This window comes from Rhinoderma darwinii, chromosome 6 (genome assembly GCF_050947455.1).
Source record: "Rhinoderma darwinii isolate aRhiDar2 chromosome 6, aRhiDar2.hap1, whole genome shotgun sequence".
NCBI lineage: Eukaryota > Metazoa > Chordata > Amphibia > Anura > Rhinodermatidae > Rhinoderma > Rhinoderma darwinii.
In genome coordinates, this window is record NC_134692.1 from 44,586,972 (window position 1) to 44,609,631 (window position 22,660).

Genomic DNA, 22,660 nt, shown 5'->3' on the forward strand with positions numbered 1-22,660 from the left:
AACTAATGTGAATAATATTTGGGCAGATTTACTAATGTATCTGTTTCTGGAATGTGTCCAAAAATATGCTCATCAAGGAAGGAGTGTGGCTTAAAATGCGGCAAAAAAAACTAAGCCAAGTAAAAGCTGGTATAAAGGAAGAAAAAAAGTGTCTAGCAAGATGCTCCAAATTTAACATACAACATGCGCCACTGATAAATTTGGCGCATCTACAGACTGCCTTTATCTAAGTTTATGCTATCTAAATCCTACACCTCTTAGTAAATCTTCCCCATTGTACATCACAGAGCTTCCAACTGGTGCCACTCAGAGTGCAATTGTGACCTATAGGCACTGTGTCCCGCTGTACAAGGACTATGCACACATTTGTATAAACCATAAATCTGAGAACCTTGGATAAAGTAAACAATGGAGAAAGTAACAGCGCCAGGACTTCAAAGCGTGTGTGTATGTATGTATATATATATATATATATATATATATATATATATATATATATATATATATAAAAAATAGTAAGGCAGGTAGGAGCAGCACAAGTGCAAATTACCAAATAAATGGTCGGTGCTAAGCTCCAAATGATAGGAGTGACTTCTCCCCATATGATGTATAACAAAAAGACAAGAGCATGGATGCAGCACTCACGAATAAAAAGTGAAGTATATTCACCCAACAACTGCAACGTTTCACTTCCTCAATGGAAGCATTTTCAAGCAAAACTTTCAAGCAAAATTTTATATATATATATTTTTTATTAGAAAAAAGCAGCACTTCAAAAGGTACAGAGTAAATGGTGCTATGCATTTTTTTTGGCCATTTTAGTAAACCATTGGTGTCTACCGGTCACAGCAGGTTTTCGTCTCCTATTATTATACTTCCAGTATTTTATATAGGTGTTGACCGCTGTATTTACATCCCACTCTGATCAAAACTTACACGAGCCCTTTATGTGATATGTAGTAGACCGTTATGCTTACTTATGGTTACTTCTCCACGGAGGTGTGGATTGTATACCTTTAGTTGCATGGAGCTTGCTTGATATGCTACATAATACATGTGGATAATATGGCAATGACCCGGTCTCAAATATATATGGGCGCTTACAACGAATATATTTCTTATAGTTTAGTCTGACTTATACTATAATATTAGTGGGTTTTGTCTCTATTTTGAAGTCAGCATACACTTCGTTTGAAGCGTGTGGTGCGCAAGCGCCGCTACGATGAGTGACGTTGCCTTGACGTCGGCCTGTACTAGGCCGTGATTGGCCGATATGTGCAAACACCATAGCAACAGGTGACGCTCTAGCTGGATTGGCTCCTTGATATCTGTTGCATAATCTGTAATGACGCATGCGCTGCTAACTCTGGCAGACGCCGTGGAACTAGTTGATCATCAGGGATATTATTCCTAATATGTGTCCAAGACTGGGATTGGTGAGTGGCTCGTATCTCCTCCTTATATGCATGGATTTTGACAATTTACTATTTTTGAATGTTTAAAACTATTTATATAGTGTATTTTCACTGTGCACTTTATTGGATCTATGTATAACATGTATATACGATTATATATTTTTATTATATGTAAACGACACTATTGTTTGTCTTTTTATGTTTTTTGGGTGAATGACCATTGATGATGTAATTACAAACAAAAGGTATAAAACCCTGGCTGACATATCACTATTGCTTGAGAAAGGCACCTGCTGAGACGGCTGAAACGTAGCAATTTCTTCATGGGTTACATAAACCACATTCTTTTTGCAACTATTTCTGGAGTGCTGTGATCATTTCTAGTTATTTGCAGTTGTGGAAAAATGCTGCAAAATAAGAATGCTTTCAAAAATAGAAGACAAATCTAAATCAAATCAATATTTGGTGTGACTACACGTTACCTTTAAAACAGCATCAATTCTTCTAGGTACACTTGCACAAAGTCGCAGATTTTGTAGGATTATAGTCAGGTGTATAATTAACCAATGTTAACCAACAGGTGATAATGATCATCATTTTCATATGCAGGTTGAAACAGTCATTAACTGTAACAGAAACAGCTGTGTAGGCGGCTTAAAACTATGTGAGGAACAGCCAAACTCTGCTACAAATGTGAGGTTGTGGAAGACCGTTTTATGTCACAGGTCCATCATGGCAAGACTGAGCACAGCAACAAGACACAAGGTAAGTATACTGCATCAGCAAGGTCTCTCCCAGGCAAAGATTTTAAAGCAGACCGGGGTTTCAGAATGTGCTGTTCAAGTTCTTTTGAAGAAGAACAAAGAAACGGGCAACGTTGAGGACCGTAGACGCAGTGCTCGGCCAAGGAAACAGCGCAGCATTTCAAAGATACATCATGCTTACTTCCCTCAGAAATCTGAAGATGTCCAGAAGTGCCGTAAGCTCAGAACAGTCAGAGACCTGTGGGACCCAGGTACACCCATCTACTGTTCAGAGAAGTCAATCCAGAAGTGGTCTGCATGAAAGAACTGCAGCCAAAAAGCCAAACCTTCGACGTGGAAACAAGGCCATGTGACTCAACTATGCACAAAAACACAGGAACTGGGGTGCAGGAAAATGGCAGCAGGTGCTCCGGACTGATGAGTCAAAATTTTAAATATTTGGCTCTAACAGAGGGCAGTTTGTTTGCCGAAGGGCTGGAGAGCGGTACAATAATGAGTGTCTGAACACAACAGTAAAACGGTGAAGGTTCCTTGCATGTTTGGGGATTTAGTCAGGATTAATGGTGTCCTCAATGAGGAGAATAACAGGCAGATACTTATCCATCATGCAATACCATCAGGGAGGCGTCTGATTGGCCTCAAATTTATTCTGTAGCAGGACGACAACCCCAAAGATACAGCCAATGTCATTAAGCACTATCTTCAGTGTGAAGAAGAACAAGGCGCCCCGGAAGTGATGATATGGCCCCACAGAGCCCTGAGCTCAAAATCATCGAGTCCGTCTGGAATTACAAGAAGAGACATATGGATTTGAGGAATCCTACATCCACAGAATATCTGTGGTTCTTCCTTCAAGATGTTTGGAACAACCTCCCTGCTAAGTTTCTTCAAAAACTGTGTGTATGTGTACCTAGAAGAATTAAGGCTGATTTGAAGGCAAAGGGTGGTCACACCAAATATTGATTTGATTTAGATTTCTCTTCTGTTCATTCACTTTGCTTTTTGTTTATTGATGAAAAATAACAAAAACGATTAACACTTATTTTTAAACGCATTCTTGCTTTAAATTTTGCACAGTACTGTAATATATATTTAAGGATATATTTTATATACATACATATTTTATATATTTGTATATACACATACACACACATAAATTTGACTGCATTCCTACTATATTGGAATGCTCTGCTTATATTTACGCAATTGTTTGTTTGAGAAGAGAACAAGGTTAGTAAGACAAGGCCATAGCGTCATCAAATGCCTTTTACAGATCTCTGGAATGACTTATGACTTCTTCACACAATGATCGCCTAAAACATTTTCATGGCTTAGCAATTAGTTCTTTGAGAAATAATTAAATGAGCGGAAAAGGTCACAAGGGGAATGAGAGGTATTAATAAAAATTAGGCACGATGATTGTGTTTTAGCAGCAGAAGCAGCTTTCTTATGTATACATCCATTACTCAGTCATGTCAGCTGGTCCAGTCCTGATCGATTAGTGGGGAGAAGCATTACTTAGTTTACCATTCAACACTTTGCTGCTGTGAAAAGCTTGGTTATATTCTCAGACTTACACTACAAAACAAGAAATTTCCAGAACCGTGAAATCTTCAGAAAACGTACCCAACAATACTCAAAAATCAAGAAAAGGAATAAGAGATCATCAATATAAATGTACTATTTGTGAAGAAACTAGATGTAAAAAAATAAGAAGGACCCCACTTTAAGTGTCCATAAAGATAAGACTAAACAGTAATAACTATAAAAAAAGTCTACTATAGCAATAAAATAGTGCTCTATGCAGGGCAGTAGCATCAGTAGAGAGTACCCTGACCATGGGGGCCCTACAACTCCTCACCAACTAAATGACAGGACTATAATCACTACATGAACACATTTAAAATTGGAGCGTCAGGAATTAAAAGGGATTCCCAGTTTTAGGTAAATAAAACACTCGATGGAACCGGACATGTACCTGGTCACTGCGGACATTGAGTCACCGTATACCTGTATCCGGCATCAGGATGGCCATGAGCCGATCTGCTTTTTCCTGAGGATCAGCAGTGGGACAGCGGCACTGGTGAGTTAATTAATGAAGACTACAGTTAATTTTGACACATTACGTCTGTGTTTAAAGATGTATTTTACCTTCAAAAGCAAGGCACTACACGTTTGGTGCGGCGGGCATGTCGTAATATGCAAACCTGTTTCTTGGTTTTTGGGAGAGGCTGGTTTTACATGACGATCGCGCTCACGCAGTGGACCATGTGCAGTGTTGGATTAGATACATTGACAATCTGCTAGTGATACGGCAAGGGTCCAATGAGGACCTAGCTAAACTTATGCATCTACTAAACCAAAACAACTTTAACATCAAATTGACATCTCTATGGAGGTTGATGAGCAGGGACGATTACAAACCGATGTACATCGCAACAGTACATCGTGAATTCACTACTGCATGCTTTATCTGCTCATAATTACTCTATCAAAGATGTCCCAGTTGGTCAATGCCTCAGGATGAGAAGGATCTGTTCCTCCGATGCCAAGTTTGAGAACCAAGCTAGGGATCTGGAGAGGAGATTCTGCAACAGGGATTACAGCCCCAGAAGCATAAAGAAAGACTATCGCTGGGCTCAGACCACAATGCAGAAAAATTTGTTGACACTCAACTCGAGATAAAAGAAGCGACAACCAAGTTAGGTTCATATCCACGTTCAACAATCAGTGGGAAATAATAAGGCATGTGTTAACGAAACATTGGCCAAAATTGCTGGGGTGGTACATGTATAATACTGGGGATGGCGAATAGGAGATTGTGTATCTAATATTAGATTCTAATTCGTTTCTAATTTGTTATCACAATATTACTGCATTATATATTAGAACTACTTGTTTTAGTGATGTCCTACCTTGGACGTGGGGATTAATATAGGCTACATACTTATAGGCTCCTTATTGCGGTTTGGGTAGCAATTGTCAAGGTGCACATTAGCATATGATCGCCTGCGATGCCCTTTACCACTCTGGCCTCTTTATGTGTTTGGCGCATGTCTGTGATGTCAATCAGACGTTGGTGCGCAGACATTTGAGCGCTGTAAGTGGGTGGGACTAGTATCATATCAGCGATATAGCGCGTGCGCCGGAAATGGATGACGATTGGCTAGGGCTGGGTCATGGGTTAAAATATAAAAAGTGGGTCAGTAGACTAGAACAGTACCCCCTTCAGAAGCGGTGACGTGAAACGTGCGTTGGGGCATGACGTGGTGCAATTACACCTGGTTCTAGAGAGCAGGGCACTGCAGAAGCTCAGATGACAGCTACACAATACAATTCAATCTGCTAGGTCATATATCTGAGACATATTGGAGCTAGATATGCAACAAACTGGAAACTCCATGTGTAGCACCTGAAAACTTATCACATTTTATCCTGTCGTTCATTCCCCCGTTGAAAAACCCCTCTTCAATAATAAAAAAAACAAACAAAGAAACAGTATAAAATTAAAGCCCATCACTGCAAGGTGTGAATGGAGTCATATATTAAGTGAAGGATAAAATGGATTTAGTTTTGAAATATATCTATTGGAAAGTGAAGGTTGTGTCAGTGTGTTATATTTCTTTTGGTAAAAAATATTATACAGTAATGTTGTATAGGGATTAAAGGGTTATTCCCAAGTGAAGGCTTATTTGTTTTCATGAATATTAAACATACTGCAAATTATTAATTTAATTATGTAAATACTTAAATTTTCTAACTACCTAGTTTCTAAGCCTTCCAACGCAGCTACTGCTTGTTAGGTTTTCTAAATGTGGGCGTAATATGCTTGTTGTCAATCAAGCCACTCTGCTTTCTTAGTGCGTGTGCCCGACACTGCTAGCTACTTTAGTACTAGCAGCCTCAGGAGTAAAGGTGGCAGAACGATCGTCTCAACCAGGCATGGTAAACGTGGTTCAGACTATTCCCCCGTCTTCCCAGCAATCTTTATTTGTCCTCACCTTAGTTTTAATGTACCTGCTCTGGAGCCGACCGCTAATCTCCATATAGCTGAGAGGTGGCCGGGCCAGAAGCAAACGTGCTTGCGCGGTCAGGTGCGTTTACCATGACACGGCCGTCCTCTCCAAATTAAAAAGGAAATCACTGGGCAAGCACGGCCACCGCTAAAGGAAATCAGCGGTGGCCGGATCACTAGGCATCGAGCAATAAACTAAGAGGGGCTGTCAGTAAGATGGAGCCAGGATATCTCGCAAAGTACAGCGTTTCAAAAAACTAAGGTATTTACAAAAATGCCTAATTTTAAGTGCCTGTATTTAACTTTATAGGTATATTTATCAAGATGGAAATACCACTTTAATATAGTTGGAGGATTGCTGTGTGCTGCCTGCTTCACTGGGAAGCAGACCTTAGAAATTGCCATTGTAATAATGCATGTATTTATAGATTCATTTTTTTCTGCTGTACCCTGTGCAATAGTGATAAGGTATCATCTCTGACTTGTCATCTTATCTAGTGTCTATTTTATTCAGCAGGTTCTAAATGAATTTGGTCTTCTAGAAAGGTCATCACCATGCTGTCTTGGGTCTCACCTGCAGTGCGATGGAACGTAACTCTAAATAACATGCAGATCTATGGTCGGTGGGAAGCTAGTTGACAAGTAATGACTGCTATTAGTGGTTGCGTCAATGGTTTTCGTCTAGCAAATATCATCCATGTAGTAGAGCAGGATAATTCAAACAGCTAAAGACGACAAGGGAGTTGTATTTCAAAGCAATTTTATTTTAGGGAACAATTATTTGAATATACGGAGAAGAACAAAATCGAACATTGCACAAGTGACCATTTAAAAAAAATAAAAAATCATAACAAGATGTGCTGCCATATTGGTTGTCTCCTTTGTATTCGTTTTTTAGAAACTTATGGTAAAACAGTCATTCGACAGCATGTTCTGTTAATAACAGAAGAACGATTTTACTATAAATTTCTGGAAATCGAATTCAAAGGTGACAACTAAAAGTTGAAGATATTTGCTTAACAGCAAGCATCTACTATAGAGATAGGAAAGCTCAGGATACAACCTATTGACATATGGTAAAAGTGTTGTGGGCATGCTCTGTGACATGTGCAGGGGTGACTGTGCAGTGAGAGGGAGCGGAGCGGTCATATCATCTAATGTCAAAGTTAGCCCATGCTTTATGATGCAAATAAAAGTGTGTTATCTTTCATTGTTATCTTGCCTTTACGGTGATAACATGATCGCTGACAAGTCATCTCTCAAAACACGAAGTGTCCGCCTATAGTAATGTAAACGGTACTTCATTTATAGAGTACAAGGTGCCACTGAGCTGAAGTAAAAATGAAAATTAGGCTCCAAAAACCTAAATTATTCTTCCATTCTTGGCAACTTGTGCCAGAACTAGAATCATTACCTATTGTTTCTCTATGTGTGAACGTGTGATTTCTTTCCAAGACTTCAAATGGATGTGAAAGATGAATATATTTTTTTCTGCTCCATTATCCGTACAGATATAAAGAGGAAAGAAGAAACAGTATAACTGTATCCTCTATAAATATTACTTCAAAAAGCCTCCCGTTGCTTACAGGAGAAAAGAAATGTCAAGTAGTCACCATATTCCCTGTAATTACAGCCTTGTATATATCAAGGACCCATAAACAAATACAGTTACAGGCAAGCAAATAAAAAGACGTAATAAACAAGGTTTCAATAGGGCAAGCTTTAGCCAACCTTTTAAGACCACACATACACAATACGTCAACGTGCCTAGAAAAATTTGAGGCAGCTGTAGACTTAAAACAAAGCTAATAATATAAATATTTGACTGCAAATTAGAACTTGGGCTACAGCTTCGAAAAAAAAAAAAGGCACATTTATGAGGGGATTGGAATAAACAAAAAGCAGATTCTTTCCTGAAGAATTTATCAGTAGTGTCTAAATTAGATCAAGTGTTTCGCTGACTTAATACTTTAGAGGCTCAAATAATTTTCTTCTTACATACGTAATCAAAAGCACTAAAAAGTGTCATAAAGACAACCCCAAAAGAAGCCGATGTAGCGATCAGCTAATCTAGGTGTGTGACGCTCCTCTACCTCCGATCAGTTGTAATCCCCAGTGAAAGCCACAAACTTCCGCTGTCATCGTGAGTCAACTCCTTCAACCCTTTAGCGCACCATGACGTAACTGTATGTCGTGGTAAGGATCAACTTAGAGCATCTCGACAGTTATACCGCGGTGATGGTGAAGGCACAGAAGCTGTGCCATCAGCAGTGGGTTCTGGCTGTACTATACAGCCGACATCGAACTGTGACGAGCCCAGTTGTTTAACCCCTTAGATGTTACGGTTACCGAAGGAGCTTAAAAGACAGGGGGGGCCCACTCTGATTACCCATCGGCACACGCACAACGTTGGGAGTCGATGGTTGTCATGACAGCTGGGGACACTAAAAAAGGCTTAAAGGGAATCTGTCACCAGAAACGTACCTATCAAACTAGCAACAGGGTAATATAGAGTTAGGCTAACCTGAACCTAATATTTATTACCTTTTTCACAAGTGCCTCTTTTGCAGAAAAAAAAAATCGTTTTATTCAGTATATGCAAATGAGCATTTGGGAGCAACGAGGGCGTCACCGTTGCTCCAAAATGTTGTGTCTTCTTTCGCCAGTCCAACCATCCCTCCCTTCTGTCATTGATTGACAGCGGCCAGGCACTGTAATAGCAGGGTTCACGCCTGACCCCGTAGACTCCTGAACACGCGGGCGGGTCTACTTCATAATCGACACATGCGCAGTACTGCCGATTAGACCGGTGAAACGTCAAGGGTGTACTGCGCGTGCGTCGGTTATGAAGCAGATAACCACTGATTAAATACATTTACGACATCAAGCGGGAACTATATCCAGCCCATGATCTACATAATTTTGCAACAAGAAGTTAATACAGGCACTATACAGTTATCTGATGTAAGAAAAATGGTCGTAGGAGTTGAGCAAAGCAGATGGAGCTGCGTCTGCTGACAAGTTTGTCTCCTGCGTCCCATAAGAACCAACAGAAGCCTGAATGCTGCCCTGCTATAATACAGGCTATAATGATTAGTACATGTAATGCTACATATTTACAAGGTTTTTGAAATTCTCATGAGGATTTCATATATGAAGTGTATAATAAAACATAACATTTACTAATTTATTTTAAAGAGGTGTGCAAACAAGAACACACTAGGACAATTATTTAAAAAACAAAGAATTATTCCCTATTGTCAAGAGATTATAATGCCTATGTATTTTATTCAACGCTGCTTTCTGCAGGCAACATTCATATATATTTTATGTAAAGTGCATGTGATGCTCCAAATTAGAACGTATATGAGGACAATATATGTACTCAATAAGGGTCTATCCTTTGTACCTACAACGACCTATGAAGTCTTTAATTGGGTAAAAGACATCAACCTCTTTACTAGAAAGCTTAAATGGCATAAATTATATAAAAGATAAAAAGGAATGCCAGGAAATGGGATTGACTTTAACTGAACTACCTCACGCAAGGGATTTAGCGACTCTATTATCCTTAAACGAAAAGGCAAGGGGTGAAGGTCCCTTTACACAATGTAAATTGAAAAGTCGAAAAATGCCCCCAGTAGGCAATGTCTCTATAATAGATGTCTTTCAGGACCTTGTCGTTAAGGATCTAATGAAAATTGAAACATCTAGAAAAACATCTAATCTTCAAAGAAAAGAACATCTGGCACTAAGGTCATTGGAAAAAGATGAAAATATCATCATAAAAGCTTCCGATAAGGGAGTAAAAAAAAGTGGTTCTAACCAGAAAGGACTACGTAGACATGTGCCAAGCTATCTTAAACGATAAGGACAGTTATGAAATCGTTAAAGAAAACCCTATACAAAAGGATAAAGAGGAACTTCTCAGGATCCTAAACCGTGCAAGAACTGAAAATCTCATTGACTTAAATGAATTTAAATTCATGGCCATCGATAACCCACAAACCCCCACCTTCTACGCCTTCCCGAAGATTCACAAAGGAATTACTCCTTTGAAAGAGCGACCCATAGTATCGGGGATACGGGGATTAACACAAAATGTGGGAACATATATAGATAGAATTTTGAGAAATTTTGTAGAGGCATTACCCTCTTATACTAAAGATACCATGAATTTATTACTAAAAATCAATGATGTCACAGTGGACCATAACACAATCTTGTAGAGGCGCTGTATTACTCAATCCCACACATTATGGGTTTAAAAGCAGTTGAGTTTTTCTTAAATACAAGGGGGGTTCACCTACAGAGACATAATGCCTTCATCATAGAACTGCTACAATTCGTATTAACAAGAAACAATTTCCTGTTTAATGGTCGCATCTACCACCAACTCAGGAGCACAGCCATGGGTAACTCATGTGCACCAACATATGACAATTTGCTCCTGGGTTGGGGAGAGGAAACTATGGTATTCACAGGTGAGCACCAACATCTGAATTTCCCAATTATAATATGGGCACGTTATATAGATGACGTGTTCATCCTATGGGGAGGACCAGAAAGGGACTTTGTAAGTTATGTGGACGAATTAAATAATAACATCTTTGGCTTGAGGTTCACATCTGAATCCAATAACAGATGTCTACCATTCTTAGATGTTTGCATTTCAAAAAATGATAAAGGAGGTTTAACATTAACCATATACAGAAAACCAACCTCCACTAATAGATTGCCGAGATGGGAACATGTTATCATCCCGAACCTTTAAAAAGGGGTATACCAAAGGGGCAGTGTCTTAGTCTCAGACGTAACTGCTCCAATGAACAAGATTTTGATGAACAAGAGAGATAGAGAGAGAGAGAGAGAGAGTACCCATTGAAGACTCTCAAAGAGGCTTTTCAACATGCAAAACAAGAGAAAAGGGAAGAGCTTCTTGTCCCGAAGCAAAAAGAACAGGTTAAACAACCTATAAGACTAATCGGTACCTTTGACAGATCCAACAAAACAATTAAAGAGATATTAAAAGAACACTGGGGTATCCTGCAAATGGACCCAGATTTGAAAGAAGGCATATCCCCCTGGGGACAGGTCACTTATAGACGAGGAAGAAGCATTGGAGACAGGGTTACACATAGCAATCTGAAAAGCCCCCAAAAAGATCCCTGCTGGTTAAACGATGGTAAAAATATTGCATGTTATAAATGCGGACATTGTAAGGCTTGTACGGTGATACAAAATACGAAACAATTCATGAGCTCATCCACCAGAATAAATTACAAAATTAGGGATTTCATAAACTGTAGCTCTAAAAATGTAGTATACAAAATTACATGTAGCTGTCCCCTAGACTACATAGGTAAAACCACAAGAGAATGGAGAAAGAGGGTCCTGGAGCATCTAGGAGACATTGTGAATAACAGAGATAAACCAGTGGCCAGACATGTGCATATAAATCACAGGGGTAATGCAAAATGTCTTAAATTGACGGAGATTGAACTTATTCATCCATCTATAAGGGGAGGAGACAGATATGGTGGTTCTCCAAAGGGAGTCCAGATGGATATACAAGTTGGGCTCTTTGGCACCCCATGGATTGAATGAGCAACTAAATTTTTACTGTTTCATCTAATCCCTCTAGATACAATTGATACAAAAGGTACAATTCTCAGAAATAGTCCCAAACAATTAATTTCAACAATATTTAAAAATCTCTATGCACTAAAGGGCCATAAATAGCCTAAACTACTATTAGGCCAACAATTACTTCCTTTGCCAAAGCCTAAACCAAAATGTTTCTAAAAAAGTCTTTGTATATAGAGTTAAAATCATCTTGATAGTTAAAAATATAAATAGGTCATTACTACCAAAAATATCTAATTAAAAACGTGAAAATTTCATAAGAATTAACCAGTCCCATCTATATGGCAAACAAAGAAAAGACTACAAATGGATTTATTGGTGTAGTCCTTTTTTTCTGGTGTAGCAGTCTGCATGAATCTTTTGCCGTCACTGCATAAACACTGGAGGAGACGTAGAACACACCATATTTCCTTCCCTCCCAAACTTTCGAGGAAATAGGTGTGACTCACCTGGTGAATGCATGCATCGTGATGCCTGCTGATCCTCTGTCTATGACGGGTGGATCTGCTGCAAATGTAGCAGTCTGCCAGCTGTGACAGGAGACACGGACCTGTTGACTCGTGACTTTGGTGGGAGGAGCTATGCGCCGCCGACGATGTAACAGACACTTCTCGATTGGTTGGTGCTCTGTGTTTGGTGGCGTATAAGCTACCTCCTACGAACACACCTCCAGATACATCACTGGAGGTGTGTACAAGAGGGAGGAAACTTTGTTTAAATAGCAGCCAAAAAACATATGTGGGTGATGACGTCAGACGCCGGGACAGGCACAAACTCCAGCACTGAAGGAACAGATAGTTCCGGGAATCCCTGCCACTGCAGAAAAATGATTTTAACTTGAGTTTCCATTTGAAGAGGCAACTTGGTCTGATCTCTCCTGAAGAATTTCGGCCACAAAGAAACGCGTCGGAAGAAGGCAAAAATCGATTACCTAGATACACAAAAAGTGAAACATGAGGTTTCCCAGTCCCCAACTTTTGGAACGGCACAGACTCTGCTACACTACGGAACGGGTAGGAGGGTTCAATACCCCATAGATGCTACTTTTCATCTGTCTGGGAAAAATATTGTCCTCATACTTTCTAATTTGGAGCATCAGATTAACTTTACACAAAATATATATGAATATTGCCTGCAGAAAGCAGTGTTGAATAAAATACATAGGCATGTTTTATGAAACTCTAGTCCTACTCCAGTGATTCAATTGTTATTCTAAGTAGAGTTCAGAAATGTACAAATTTGCCTTTGGTGGAAGGCTTTAAACACACCACTAATATTTATATATGAAGTGTAAAATAGATAATATATATCAATGGCAACATGGAGATTGACTTTCTCTTTCTGTACGACTACAGTGAAAGTGTAAAAACTAGAAGTAATCCAACAATAGATCTACACAAGTGGTTTTAAAGCCATTTTCACCAACCCCCCCAAATTATTATTTTTTTAAACAGGTCAATAACTAGATTTTGAAGTGATTAATTAAAATTAGGGAACTGTATTATGAGGAATTACGTAATATATTGGTATTAGCCGTACAACAGAGCAAAGTAGCCCTGGGGAATTTAATTTCATTAGAGTTGACCTTAGACTGTCAATAAGCTATAGACTGCAACCGGAGGCCTTATAATGCTTTAGGTAAGAAATGGGTGATGTACACTGCACAGCAATAACATTAAAACCACTGACAGGAAGTGAATAACATCGATTATCTTGTTACAATGGCACCTGTCAAGGGGTGGGATATATTAGGCAGCAAGTGCACAGTCTGTTCTTGAAGTTGATGTGTTGGAAGCAGGAAAAATGGACAAGCGTTAGGATCTGAGAGACTATGACATGTGACTATATTGTAATTGGTAGATGACTGGGTGAGAACATCTCCAAAACGGCAGGTCTTATGGGGTGTTCCCAGTATGGATGGGTTACTACCTACCAAAAGTGGTCCAAGGAAGGAGAACCGGTGAACCAGCCACAGGGTCATGGATAGCAAAAGGATCACTGATGCGCCTGGGGACTGCCTGCAATGGCCACGTAAGCATCAGAACAGGAGCTTGCAGCAATGGAAGAAGGTGGTCTGGTCTGATGTATCACATTTTTTTTTTTAAATCATGTGGACGGCTGGATGTGTGTGCCACTTACCTGAGGAAGCGATGGCACCAGGATATATTATGGCTAGAAAACAAGCCAGTAGAGGCATTGTGATACTCTGGGCAAGATTTTCCTGGTAACCCTTAGGTCCTGGCATTCAAACACCCAGCCACATTGCAAAAATTGTTCAGGAATGGTTTGAGAAACATGACAAGAGAGTTCAAGATATTGACTTGAACTTCGAATTCCCCAGATCTTAATACAATGGAGCATCTGTGGGATGTGCTTAAAAAAAATTAAAATCTGATTCATGGAGGCCCCACATTGCAACTTACAGGAGTTAAAGAGGTTATCCAAAACATAACTTATCTACAGGATAGGTGAAAAATACTTGATCGCTGGGGGTCCGACCACTGCACCGCCCACCGATAAAGAGAACGGGGGTCCCGTTTTCCGTGTTTGAACAGAACGGCGGTCATGCATGCATGCTGCTGCTCCATTCATTCTCTACGTAATCACTGCTTCGTTTTAACAAGATTACTTGGGACCCCCATTCTGTTTATCGGTGGATGTCCCTGCGGTTGGAACCACAACGATTAAACACTTATCCTGTGTATAGGTGATAAGTTGTTATGGTGGGATAACCCCTTTAAAGTCTCTGCTGCTAACGACTTGGTGCCAGATACTACAGGACACCTTTAGAGGTATCGTGGAGATCATGCCTCGACGGGTCAGAGCTGTTTTGGTGGCACAAGATGGACATACACAATATTAGGCAGCTGGTTTTATGGCTGAACAGGTGTAAAATTGTCCCAGCTGCACTTGAAGCCAAGATTCAAACTTGGCTGAGAAGGGTAAACAGGAGAATAAGAGAGAACCGGAAATTTACTTTATGACATACTGTATTACATGAACTAATAAAGGTGTGATATGCTTGCAAAATGGACCAAAGTACACCGAGAAATTTAGATTACATTTTCATAGGCAGCTTTCTGTTCTTAGTGATACAAACACGGTGAGAACACAACCACCGGGAGTCTGTCATGCAACTGAGATATTTGCAATGACTATACTAAAGATGCTCAGGTTATTCAAGGAGATCAGGAGCCACATTGTTCTGGTACGTGACCGCACGACCAATGTAAACATCTGGATCTGCAAACTGTACAGTTTCATATAGTCCCAGGATGTAAATAATATATTCATAAAATATGCAGCCATAACAAAGGCCTCTCAACCGGTTTATAAAAACCCAAGAAAAGGAATCTTGTAACGGGCTTGGAAGCACTTCATTAAGATCTTTGAGAACGGACGGAAGCTTTGGTAAATATTTATTATCCACAATACATACATTTCCAGTTCATTAAAAGGCCTAGTTCACACAGTGTTTAGGAATTTTGAGGCATAATTTTGACTTGATTCGGTCAGTGTTTGATTTTTATTTTATTACCTCTTTTGCGGCATTTTTGCCCACGGCTGTTAAATCGAATACAAATACGGTGGGCAAAAACCACCGCAAAAAACCCTACAAACGCGTACTGCAGGCTTTTTTCTGCCTCAAATTGATTTCAATAGAAGACCAGAGGCTGAAACCGCTCAAAGAAAGAGCATGCTGCTTTTTTTTCCATGAGCGGCCAAAGCCATCATGGAAACAAATAGCCTCTGCCTCCCATCATTGATTTGGGGCGGTATTTGACGCTGATTCGGATGCGGTTTCCGCATCATAAAGTTCAGCGTGAACTGACCCTAAGATATATCTAGGAGCAAATTTTTCAAAAAGATGATTGCTTGCGATTTACATACCATAAAAACGGACCTTCTTGAATTTTACGTACATGTGCGGATAATAACAGCCACACATACAATGCAAAAGGAAACAATTTGGTGGATATAGCAAATAAAAAAAATACTGGTCATAGATTATATATAGTGAATATTTGTAGGACCTTGGTTGTCACTTATTTCTCAAAGTTTAGTTTAGTTTCTAAGCAAATCACTAGAGTATACGCACATTATTCAGACGTTGCCTATGAATTATATTCAATGAGGTATTTATATAAGAGGTCTTGGTTTCTGCTGAACTGGTATGACTACAACGGTCCTATTAATATCAGGTTATGACCAGGTTTCTAGGGTTAGAGACTAAAACAGCAAAGCATCTTTGTAACCATGTATGGCTTTGTGGGACTTAAGTTTTATATGCTCTAAAATGTTGCTCTGCAAAAAAAAAATCAAAAAAATCAAGGCTCAAGACACTCTCATAGACTTTATATGTGAGCCTGTCCTCAGGAATACTAGGATTGGCGATCACAGCCGAAGAGGCAAAATGCTCGGGAGAGCGCTTCTGCCTGTTCGTTTTAGCGATCGGTAGGGGTGTCAGCACCCAGAACCCCACTGATCATAACGTCTGGCATGTCACTATGACATGACAAAAGTTTGCTGAAACAACAGTTACTCTTTAAATAAAAATAAAAAAACATCCTACATCATAGGTTACATAAAACATATATAGCTTCTATGCAGAAAAATCTGGGAATACAATGGGTTTTATGACTATAATTATATTTTGAATAATACTTTTTAAATGTGGTGTCAACCCACAAGTAACTTAGATCCCAAAGAAACCAGAAGTATTAGGATGGATTCAAACTGCATATCGGCAATGTTTGTGCAGCATATCCGCAACGTTTCAGCAGCAAAATCTGCAGGTGTTATGTGAAGAGTTTGCGGCGGATTTCACTCTTTCTACATCTTTTGAATCTTTAACAACTGTTTCAGACCCTTGTGGCTTTGGATTCTGGAGGGTGTGTCAAATCAGTCACAACCCTTCTTCTCCCTCCTGCATTTCTCGTCCGTGCAGTCCATGTGAACGGCTTTGTTTAGGCGATTGCCCTGTGAGACAGTTTATCTCAAATTGACGGTCTTCTTTCTCCTCCTGACCCGCACCCCCCTACATTTCTTGCTAAGTAGAAGGTGGATTTAGGAATCACGTTTACACCCGAACAGCATAACCGCACCTTTCTCTTCACCCATCAATCGCCCCGTCCAGTCATTATCAGGGGGCAGGTTACAAATTGCTATTCCGCTGGTACAGAGTCCCCTCCCATCTGCTCCAGATCCATTTGTCTTTGTACTGGAGGTGCGGTCTGGAAACAGGCAATATCCTACATGTTTTTCAGGAATGCCTGGCTCGGTTTGGCTTTTGGAAGAAGGTCTGGCGGATTACCTCTAAACTTACCGATTTCTCTGCCCCCTGTTCTCCTGCCCTCTTCCTGCTCCATCTATGTGACATTCTGGTGAGGACATATCACCTCTTTGTTCTACGGCACTGCATCAATGATGTTCGGGCGTGCATTCCAGCTCTGTGGCGGCACTCAGATTCTCCTCCATTACGTTTGTAGTTTGCTAAAGTTTGTAAGATTATGCAACCCCTTTGTACTATAATAGAAGCCAAATACTCTAACCCCTAGCCATCAGCTGTAATAGTCAGGGGTAGCTGTGCCTACTGCAGGGGAAATATACAGAATTATATGTCGGCCATTCAAATGAAAGGGAGTAAAAACGAATGAATATAATCACTTAATGATGATAAATAATGCTACATTAGGTATTGAGGGGTTTGGCAATAAAATGTGTCAATATTTTTTTTAACAAAAAAAAAATTGAAAAAAGATTGCATAGCCATTATAAAATGTAACCAGCTTTAAAAAAAAGCTAAAGATCAGTCACTGCACTGTTTGGGGCTAAAAGTTACAAAACGACACACTGTACATACATTTGCGATTTAGGTTACTTTTTTCTTAAATGTATTTGTTAATTTATTAATGGATTTTCCGGGACTGTAATATGGATGGCCTATCCATAGGATAAGGCCCTCAATATCTGATTGGTGGGGGTCCAAGGTTGCCAGTCTAAGGGGCAGCAGACAATCTGACTTTTTCTGTATTATTAAAATTGCATGGTGCTAGCACTTTTTTCTGGGACTGTAAATTGATAGCCTTTACTTAGAAACAAAGCGAGCAAGTTCCCCCTGTGCCACTCTTGAAAAAAGACATTTATTTTAATCTCAAATGACTTCAGTGACCGACTTTCTGCTCAGAACAACTAAATTCATTTGACCACAGGAAACCCTGCAGGAGCCACTTCACTACTCCAATGGGAAAATGCAGCAAAACAATTCTGTTAAGCAAGCTCAAAGTCAAGTGTTTTGGCAGCATAAATGCGTAATTCCACTATGTAAGAGTTATCTAAATGGATGAGAAGAGCCTGTAGGGAACTATGAAGAGAAGACCCAGAATGCCAACATAAATAAAGCTTATAGCCCCTTTTTTGTTACACACACAAAAGTAAAGCTTCGACTACAAAGAGATTATGAAAAACCGTTTTACTAGAATATAAAGAGCCGACATCTTCTCTACAGAAAACATCTTTTAAATTCCCTGAGCTAAAGGCCCATCAGAAATACAGTATATATGTAACATAAAAATTTAGTATTTCTGCAGAAATTGCAAAACTCCTAAAAAGTCACTAGATGATTTTTTTTATTTTGCTTTTACACAGTAGAGCTGTCAAAAACATGTTTACAAAGCTGGAACCCAATCTGTATGTCCAATAGCCCATAATCAATCCATTGTATTGGACTTGCCATTTACCTCCTTAATGCAAAATGACGTACAGGTCAGGTTAATCGCACGGGCACAGCTAATTGACAGCCGAGCCCCTGCTCTAGCGGCCGGGATCGGATAGAACCCTGATTCAGACACTTCAATCCCTTAGAAACAGTGGTCAATAATGAGCGTGGCTTTTAATACGTTTGACAGAGAGAGGGGGCTCCCAGAGTCAGGACACCCGGACCCCGCAACCACATAGCACCGACAGGTTGCTTTTGAAATGCAGCGACAGAAAACTTTTTTTTCCACAAGAAGTGATATTAGGGTGGGAACAGATGTAGAGACGTGCCGCACAAACCCAAAACCATTCCTGCATGCGGTTGCGAATGGCCACACGATTTTGCCGGTAAATTATTATTGCCAAAATCGTGTGACTAGTTGCCAATGCATGTAATCGTAATTTTGGACACACCTGCCGCACTATGTGTTTTTACCCTAGGCCTGTTTTGACCTTAATGACCAAACCAAATTTTTCATCCTCACATTGCAGGTGTCATAACTTTATTTCTCCGTCAATGTAGCTACTCGCGTTTGTCGGATAAGTTGTATTTTTTAATCGCACCATTAAGGGATACACATTATTTATTATCTTTTATAAGTTTTTTTGTCAGGGAATGCAAAACAAAAAACAGCAATTCTGTCATTGTTTGTTCACAGATTTATTTTCGCCATTTACTGTGCAGTAAAAATAACATGTTAAGGCTGCGTTCACATATGCACTCTGGAGTTTTCTGACACAAACGGAGCCCTAGCGCAGATGTGAACGAAGCCTAACTTATTCTACAGGTCAATGTGAATGTGGCAATACCAAATACACATAGTTTAGTTTTTATGTTAGTACATTTGCAGTTTTATAGAAAACAGTCAGTTTTGTGTCGCTACATTCCAAGAGCTAAAATTGTTACATTTTTTCGCCGATGTAGCTATAGGACAGCTTATTTTTAAGGGATAAGTGCTAGTTTTTATTGGTACCATTTTGGTGTACGTAATAGATTGACAAATTTTTGATAAAACTTTTTTTTTGGGGGGATGCCGTGCAGTTTAAATAATTAATTAGCTTTATTATACCAGTTGTTTGTGACGTTATCTAATATGTATTTTATTTTTTAAAAGGTGAACTACTTTTTTGAAAAATACAATAATTTTTAATGAAAAAGTTTTTTGTTTTTTTTAATGGGGTGGTAGTTTTTAATTAAACTTATTTTTTTAACTTAAAGCAGCGTTTCTTTGATTGAGAATTATTGCCTGTCAGTGTATCTAAGGCTCTGTTCACATCTGAGGCTCTGTTAGAAGCCTCCGTCGCAGATTCCATCGTTTTTGCTGTACAAAATGACAGACACCATGACGGAAACCTTTAAAGTCAATGGTTTCCCTCGGGTAACATTGGTTTCCATCATACATTTTTGCTGTTCTGTGCCTATGACTGAGCAGAACAATGGAAAACCAGAACACAGATGTGAACGAAGCTTAATAGGCAGTTGCTGATGGCAGACCTGGAGGCCTTTGTTAGGCACCCAATTGTCATGGTAACCCATCAGGTCCCGCTCCCTCTGTTTGCATCCAGATACTGCGATCGCTAGTGACCAAAGAATCTAAGAGGTTAAACTGCCGGGATTGGAGTCCTCTCTGGTTCCGGCCTTTGTAGCAGGAGCCCGGTTGTTAATAACAGCCGTGCTCCTGCCTCTGATCTCATGGGTACAATGGCAGTACCCACTCGAACCGCGTGACAGATATATCTGTATCTGTCATTCATCGTTAAGGGGTTAAACTGTGTAGGGTGGTCCTGTTGTGGAGCTGGAGTAGTAAACCGCGTGCTCCGACCAAACAAATATTTGTTTACTGCTGCTCCATCTATACCCTCAGCCTCTCACACAGGCTGAGGCAGAGAGAAGACAGCTTCAGCCCCCTCCTCCCCATTTTGTTAGTAATTTATTTCTTAAGGAAAGTCTACTTTTAATAGGAAATAATATATTTGTAGCAAGGTGGGTACATGGAAAAGAAGCAATTATAGCACTATGCTCCTATGCTTGCTCTTGTCTTTAGGTACTTTCTTCTCATAAAACTGAACATAAGGAATTTGGGGAAATCTGGAGCAATTCCGTGGCAAATCCGCACGTAAAACATGCAGATTTGCTGCGGCCAAGTCAGTGGCATAAAATGATGCCACGTGGGAATCGACCCTCACTAGTATCTAAGCTACACACCTGCTTTTTTCCTTTCCTATTAAGTATGCATCAAAGCTTCAAAAGAGACTGAGGCCTGGGCTTCACGGACACATTTTGTAGCACTACTGATTGATTTTAACTATTTAGTGACAGCTGCAGTCCACAAGATTACATATAACTTAATGAATTCCGTTGAACTGCAGCTGTCACTCTATAGTTAAAATCAAATCAGTAGCGCTACAAAAAGACTGTGTGTAACCAAGGCCTTATGCAGACACATGGCCTACAACTAAATTTGGGAAAATTGGATCAAAATGAAACTGTTGTACACTTAAGCTAGAGCTACCCCTAGACTTTTTATCATTCGCTACAAAAATAGCTTCAAAATCACTATCCACAAAAATGCATTAAATAGCTTGAAAATCTCTTCAGTCATAGTACAAGAAGTCTGTGTGTAGCCTCGGCCTTCTAAACATAGGTGGTCAACATCTTAACTAACTAGCAGTTGCTAGTACAACAGAGATTTTGCCATAAAATACTTCCGATGTTAGTCCAACAAATGCAAAACCATGAAATGTCTATTCACATCACATTTTTGGCCTACGTTTAACAAACACGCCGGGAAAAACTCCTGGCGTATAAATTGAGCGTAGGCTGTGGGGGATGCCTAACATGGCACATGAACTGCCGTAATAGCATTTGGATGACAGATGCCATTGTTAGGTTTCTGGCAAACATAGGTTTTAATGACTTCCATTTAACGCATACATCTTGAAAAGCTATTGAATAGCTCATGACGTATATGTTAAGTTAATGCCTATGATGTATGCCATACACTAAAATACGTCACTTATAGGCTTCCATGTTAAAGAAAACGTATACTGCGCGGTATACGTTTTTTGCGGGACCCCGATGTATAAGATGAAAAAATTTTACTACGCTATTCCATACCGAAAAAATTATAGGTATACTGACGTATACCAGACTGACGGCGGCCAAAGGGACCCTATGGACACATCTAGCGTGTACGCCGGGTGGTCTCCTAGGATAAACGCTAAACATACATCGCAACCATGATGTGAACCGGGTCTAAAGGCCTTTTTATATGAGCCAATGATGGAGTGAACAAGAGTTCATACGAATGCTTGTTCCCGATCATTGCTGTGTGGGAACAGGGCAAATATCAGCCGATGAATGAGCAAACACTCGTTCATTGGCTGATCGCATCTTTTATGCAGCCATAAAAGTGGTCGCTAGTCAGCAGCACATGTGTAAACAGGGGATGTTTCGCGGACAAGATGCAAATGTATTAGCGTGATTGATTGTAGAAACAATCGTTCATCCCCATACGATGCACAGCACTGTTTTTTCTACCACCAATTGATTTCAATAGGAAGTTCAAGAGCAGAAAAATCCTTCCTGAAAAAAAAACAAGGAAAAAAACCTGATTATGACGCAGAAAGCACATCACAATCAGCTTAAAGAGGCTCTGTCACCAGATTTTGCAACCCCTATCTGCTATTGCAGCAGATAGGCGCTGCAATGTAGATTACAGTAACGTTTTTATTTTTAAAAAACGAGCATTTTTGGCCAAGTTATGACCATTTTTGTAGTTATGCAAATGAGGCTTGCAAAAGTCCAAGTGGGTGTGTTTAAAAGTAAAAGTCCAAGTGGGCGTGTATTATGTGCGTACATCGGGGCGTTTTTAATACTTTTACTAGCTGGGCGCTCTGAAGAGAAGTAACATCCTCTTCTCTTCAGAACGCCCAGCTTCTGACAGTGCAAATCTGTGATGTCACTCACAGGTCCTGCATCGTGACGGCCACATCGGCACCAGAGGCTACAGTTGATTCTGCAGCAGCATCAGCGTTTGCAGGTAAGTCGATCTTACCTGCAA

At 39.8% G+C, this 22,660-nt stretch overlaps 1 protein-coding gene and 1 long non-coding RNA gene across 5 annotated transcripts in view; one reads left to right on the forward strand and one right to left on the reverse strand.

Moving 5' to 3' along the window:
• LOC142655457 (uncharacterized) overlaps positions 1-7,459 on the forward strand; it is an 88,049-nt gene extending 80,590 nt beyond the window's left edge. The window contains exon 4 of the long non-coding RNA XR_012849496.1: positions 6,709-7,459. This is a non-coding gene — a long non-coding RNA (uncharacterized LOC142655457). The remainder of the gene's footprint in view (positions 1-6,708) is intronic.
• The window catches only part of UBE2F (ubiquitin conjugating enzyme E2 F (putative)), a 167,970-nt gene that overhangs the window by 30,825 nt on the left and 114,485 nt on the right, over positions 1-22,660 (reverse strand). The window contains exon 8 of one of the 4 annotated variants that reach the window (XM_075829628.1): positions 4,190-4,259. The exons of the other annotated variants lie outside the window; for them this stretch is intronic. Within the exon in view, the coding sequence (XP_075685743.1) occupies positions 4,190-4,259 (70 nt within the window). The remainder of the gene's footprint in view (positions 1-4,189; positions 4,260-22,660) is intronic. 4 annotated transcript variants of the gene reach the window in all.